The 6077-nt window shown below is 53.1% G+C and overlaps 1 protein-coding gene across 1 annotated transcript; it reads left to right on the top strand.

Moving 5' to 3' along the window:
- Window positions 1-294: 294 nt before the first annotated feature.
- EMH_0049030 (uncharacterized protein) lies at window positions 295-4800 on the top strand (the record flags this gene model as incomplete). The annotated part of the gene is made up of 8 exons (XM_038022415.1): window positions 295-385; window positions 507-548; window positions 895-1124; window positions 1309-1498; window positions 1843-2126; window positions 2231-3080; window positions 3205-3552; window positions 3872-4800. The coding sequence occupies 8 exons, from the start codon at window positions 295-297 to the stop codon at window positions 4798-4800; spliced, it is 2964 nt and encodes a 987-aa protein (XP_037878269.1).
- Between the last annotated feature and the right edge of the window lie 1277 nt (window positions 4801-6077).

Raw genomic sequence — 6077 nt, 5'->3', positions numbered from 1 at the left:
TCGAACAATAGAGCTTCGTTTTTTGATGAATTTTGTACATACTGGCGGTTGACGGGAGGCTGCAGATCACGAGGAAGGAGGCCGCAGGCCATCATACCGAGGTCATGAGCACCCACCGAAACTCCCAAGCTTACGTTGTGCTCCCACCGTTCTGTGCATAAACTCGGGGTTGAAGGGAATAAGGTAGCTGAATGGCGTATACTGCACGCTGAAGAGATCTTGGTTGTTCCCCCGACAGTATCAATTCCAGTGGTCCCTCCCACCTCACCAGCCCACTTGGGGTAAGCGAAAACAATGCCCAGCGGTACTGCAGGCTCATCGGAACGTCTTCGAACCCCATTGGCCTTGTCGTTGCAAAGGGGGACCACCATCATCCGTTGCACGCGTAAGTTGACGCCGCAGCATATGCAGAGCTTACATGCAAACCACTTGAACGCTATTGAATATGACCGAAGTTAAATGAATTTAAAAAAGCGAGAGCTCTACATGTATTGCCGTGTACGCAGCTCCCAAGGCTTTTGTCGAGCCAAAGGCGGAAGACCAGCGATGTGAGTTCGTTATTCCCTTTCCCTTCCGCTCCGTCTGACCCCTTGGGCTGCTTCACGTTGTTTCCTGTAATTGCCCGTATTTTTCCATCTGCACTCATGCATTCTAGCTGGCCATCCATTTTTATTCAGTGTCGCCCGCCCGCTGGTTTGGGGGGCAACGATACATCGTGGTTACGACTCCCCTNTATATGCATATGTGTGTGCATTCATTTGGACCAAGCGCTGCTGCTGGCGTCGGTAGAGCTTGTGCATCCACATAGTGCAGCACGGTCTTTCTTACTAAGAGCAAAAGGCACGCAACTCGATCAAAAGCCGTGTGTGGGGAGCTTCCTTTCTTTGTTTGCAGGCTCCAAGTACTACGATGACGTGAGGCGTCGCCGAGACCCCGCGCCGCCTCTGCCGGGCGATTCCAGGCACGATGGGCTCTGGGGGCCAGCCAGGCATCAGCAGAGAGCGGTCCCTTGGAGAGATCCAGCTCCGCTTAGGCAGACCAAAGCCTTCGGGTTGGCGGGCATGATAGGAGGCACTCCACGGGAAGATTCCCAGCCGCCTGCGACCGTAGAAGAACGCAAGAGGGTTCGCCTGTTGTTGCACTATGTTTCCTTTTCCCTATTGTCGTGCCCTTGACCTTTTTCTCCCTGTGCCATACATCGTGCCGGCTACCGTCTGCACGCACGGTATCTCAGCCAACCTTCCGGATGTGTTGATGCTGACGAATGGATTGGCTAGATGTCTTTGTGTGTTGTTCGTTTTGGAGTAGGAGGCCTCCAGAATGCCGTCTCGCCCTGTCAGTGAAGCAGACAGTCGCTACAGTGCTGCACTTGACGACGAGAGGGGAGACGAAGATGATGCTGCTAATTTTGTGTCGCCAGAGCCGCCGCTCTCCCCGAAGGTTGTGGTGGACTGGGACAAAACATGTTCCTCTTTAGATGGGAAGGAGCCATCCGCGCGTAAGGACAGGACAGTGTGTAGCATTTTCTTGGACTGCATAGCTTACCCTCTTACCTGCACTCCCGCAACTATTGGAGGGCTGAATATAGTACAGGTCTTTATTCCCTACGGGGAGGGTGGAGTGCTAATTAGTATCTTGGTGTATGAAGAGAGCATATTGTAGCGCATCCTAGCATTGCGGTTTGAGGGGCCGAACGGAAACAGATTAGCAGCATAAGATTGGCAGTTTTCTCCGGGGCCTAGAAGACTATCCGTCCATAGCTTGACGGAGAAGGATGCAGGTTTCTACACGCCCNAAGAAGTAGCTTTTGGTGATGCTTCCCGTGTGGCGTGGGCTGTGCAGCTGCGAGCTACTCGACAGACGAAGCGGTGCTTCGAGGGTATATCGGCATCGCGCATGCTCTTCTACGCCACTTTGAGGAGGCGTTAGGGACCCGCCAGCGAATTACAGCAGGAAGCTTAGAGTGTGCAGAGACGGTTTGCAAGGCGCTTAATTCAATTCAAGACTCAAACCCCAGATTCCAGTTGCTTGCGCAACGCATTGCAACTGCGATTGACCTTTTACACAGGCGCAAAACGCTGGAAGACAGAGACGCAGCAGAACGAGGGGTTATTTACGGGGAAGTGGTGAGACAACATAAATCCGTGGTGCATGTAGGGGCATTGATGCGGTGAGAGCACAGAAACAGAAGTACGCCTCTAGTGGCTGATCTCATTGTGCTTTCGTTCAGGAATTCCCGTACTCTGGAGTCGAAGCAAACTATTGGCCCCCAGTTCCGCGAGTCTACGCATCACCCTTTTACATAGGCCGTTCCAGCGGTGTTGATTTGCGCCCAGCGTCTCCTCTCTCCCTTCAACACACACAGGAAGAGGGGATGAACATGTGGAGCCCGCCAAAGTGCTGCACTAGCTTCCCCTTCCAAACAGTGCAGTGTGGGACGAGACAGCAGAGACGCATTGCTGGGCCTCCTACTCCCAAAGTTGCGCCCGTGCGCGATGCAGCAATTAACAGGGAAACCTATCCTGAAACACCTCTCCAGGTGGAGCCTAGCCCACAAAGGCAGTGTGAGAGGGAGGTTGAGAGACGCAGCACTAGAATGGAAGACACCGCAATTGCTGTTCCGTCTGGGAAACGTGGGAACTTCTGCTCCCAAAGCAGCGGTTCGGTTGTGGTATCGGGCGACAAGGAAGGCATGACCTGCAGACCCTCTACAGGAACTTCCTCTGTATTTTTGCAAGCTGACCAACTCCGCAAGACTTCTGCGACGGAGGCATCCAGCCTTGAAAGGCCTTACAACACTCTCGAATCCACGGGGAAACCTGCAGTGGTTGCCCCTGTCCTTTCTTCGTCTAACGCTCGAACGCGGTCTCCACAGTCTGCTGCTGGTATCCCTAGGACCCAGCTTGCCGGGCCTCACCTCGGGGGGATGACCTCCAATGCTAACCAGACCCACAGAGCCGGCTGCACTGGCTTACCTTTTCGAGAATTGGAAGGCAACTTGCATGTGCGGCCACTTGTTCTGAGCGAAACTCACGTACTGACGGACAAGGACAACTCCCAATGGAAAGAGGATCCGACCCGTGAGTAGCAGCTGCCTTTTTCAGTATGTTCCTGAGGTTCAGCTAAGTGCCTTCGATGCACGTATTTGCACACGAGTACACCACTGTTCCCGGGGAGGTGTTTTTGTGGCTTCCTTGTGTACAGGAGCGTCAGCTGTGGAGGCATTAGCCCTTATTAGGTGCGCCATAGGGCTTATTGTCAGTGGAGAGGGGCCCGGGTTTGTCGAGAAGCAGTTTTTCAGATATTTCAGGCCGGACAGCTATCAGAGAGAGGTAGACAGGCCGCTCATTCCGGAGGGCATGACACCCGCGCAAGGCAAGTACCTCCTCCTCTGCTACGCCATTGCAAGGGTTGAGGCTGAGTACGGAGCAGACCCAGCGGCGAGAGACACGCATCTATACCTTCGCGACTTACGAAGAATGGAAGAAATCATTGCTAACCCTTCGTATCCCCAGGGGAAAACTTCTATTGAATCTCACGATGGTAATGAAGGTAAAAAAATCACCACCTCGCGTATGTGTGCACAGCCTGCTCGTGAATCATTTCAGAGCTGCGATGGATTGCACCCATGAATGTAGATCTTATTCGAACGCTGACCTTTACTGGTTATATGTCAGTATCGACGGTACTTGCGTCTTAATTAAGAACGTAGCCCTACGCAAGAGACAAGGCTCGGGCCTGCAGTAGCACTGTACGTCCCCTAGTGTCCAAAAACAGCGCTGGTCGCTGTTTTCGTTGCGGCTGCAGATCGTCGCAGCGGTTGCTCCGGGCAAACCTCTTCGAATGCTGATGCGGTGGGTTTGTTCTTCAGGACAAGAGTCCCAACGCCCCCAAAGTGCGCATTCTCTGCCAGAACGGTCACCGGAGGAACGGATGGAGCGCCATTTGCCTCTTACCATCCTTACTCTTCCTTCAAGCTCCCGCCGGCAGGTCACCGGAGAGGTTCGGCGCGAACAGTTTCCTCCAGTGCACTCTCCAATGCATTCTGAAGGCACAAATTGCGTGTCCCCGGGACCAGTGTCTGAGCAGCCCATGCAGATAAAGAAAGAGAACTCCTTCGGGAGTGCCAGCAGTGCGACCCCCACTTCTCCGCAGCTTAGCTCCATTAGCTTACCGAAGCCCCTCCCCAGTCTTGGCGGGTCAGGGTCGAGCTTTGAGAAGTTGCCTACTGCGGATCAGCCAACGGGGAGTTCAACTGGACAGGTAGGGCATCCGTTGCGAGCTTCCTCTTCAAGTTCTCTTTCTGCCGTATTGACGGGGGGTCTTCCTGATGTCCCCACTGCAACCGAAAGGTGGGAAAGCGAGCCAAGCAACAGCAGCACCTCGTCGCGGCAGGTAACTCTGCCGACTCCAACACTTGCACGGGCAACGTCGTCCGCTACCATAGCCCAGTCCACCGCTCCCTCAGGGCTGTTGGAGCTGCGCAAAAACAGTTCATCATTGGATAAGGTCTCTGAAAGGTCAACACCGTCGGGAGGGGGCAGTCGCTCCAAGCTGCTGATGCCTAAGGGAAGTCTTGACTCCATTATGGTAGGAGAAGAAGGCCTGAAGTTGAGCACTCGGAGCGTCGTACGTGATTCTCTCAGTGGCGAAGTTGCTTCTGTAGTTTTTGAACCTCCAAAGAACACCGCCGGACAATCTTTACTAGACACTGCAACTTCTGCAGCTATGAAGGAAATTGCTCTGCCCCGCTCCCCAGGCCTGGCAGTTTCAGCGTCTTATGAAGATGGAAAAGCATAGTCGTAGGTCTCGTGTCATCGAAGAGTCGCCTTCCGGTGGACTCTCAAATGATGAAATGAGTACATCCCATAGCCTAAATGTCCACCACCCTTAGGTTGAGGACTGGAGGCTCTTGATGCTTAAGGGTACCTCTACGCCGAGAATAGTAGCTCGGACAGTGAGGTTCCTTGTGCCTACCAGCTTTTTGGGGGCCATTTTCCATAGACTGTTTCTTCATTTGCTTTCTGGAGTTGTTTCCTGGCGTGTGAAAGCAAAACTGGATGGCGCGCAAGCATTTGAGGCCATATAGGCCTGTTCTGCAGGCCGACACGTCCGCAAATGTTAGGCACTGGCCACGTCATTTTGGCAGCCGCACGATTTCCTTCAAGGCCAAACCACTAGTGCATGAGCAAAAAGGCTGGCTTTTGGCTCCAAGGGAAATACAGATGTGCCAACTATAACGCTAAGCTACTCGCGCTGCGGCGGTTGGTTGAGACAACAAAGCAACCCAACAAAGCTTAATTTTTCGTCTGACTGTCCAAACTGTAGATTAGTGTTTTTATGATTTTCTCGTAGCACTGCCTTCGGTTTCCACGGTCAGAACGAACTCGACCCGTGTGCAGTCCAGTACAGCGGCTGGTCGAACACAGAATACTCTCGCAGCACAGTTGAATATCGGTAGGTCCACAGGTATCCCATGGGCAGGTGGCTGAGCAGGACCGCTGCTATCTGACGAATGCGGTCTGCCTAATGAACCTTCGCCAGAAATTCGTAACTTGATGTTTCCTCTCCATTATTTGGAACTAGGTTTCAGGCTTCATAACATGGCTCGGCGGACAGGGGTGTTAGTCTCTGACAACCCCTCTCCTAGACTCGTATTTGGTTAACATCTCTATGAGCCACCTGAGTGTGTATTGAACCTGTAGCAAGTTACCAACTTGTCGTCTTCTCGAGATTTGAGAACTCAAAGTTCGGCTATCGTCTCAAATCGTCTAGGCAAACCCTGAGGTCCCCTGCTGAAGCCCAAGGGCATTACAGGATAGCTGTAGTGAACGAGCTTCTACTCTAAGCCGCTATTACGATCAAGCACATACTGTAACTAGGTGTACACCTGTACCCTGGCAGCGCTCTCCTCGCCCCCTTCATATGCCACTACTACTCATTATTAACGGTAGTTCTACACAACGGTGGTTTCCGTTTTGTGCTACCCAGCGTCCTGCCCTTCCCCTGCCTAGCCCCTCACCCACCGGCTCACATTCCCCAGCGCACCTGGAGGAGCTTCAGCTTTCCGCATCTTT

The sequence above is a fragment of the Eimeria mitis genome, genomic scaffold (assembly GCF_000499745.2).
Source record: "Eimeria mitis Houghton genomic scaffold, Emh_scaff2126, whole genome shotgun sequence".
In the NCBI taxonomy this organism is placed as follows: domain Eukaryota; phylum Apicomplexa; class Conoidasida; order Eucoccidiorida; family Eimeriidae; genus Eimeria; species Eimeria mitis.
The sequence above is the reverse complement of the archived record's forward strand: the minus strand, read 5'-3'. Positions and strand labels throughout refer to the sequence as shown.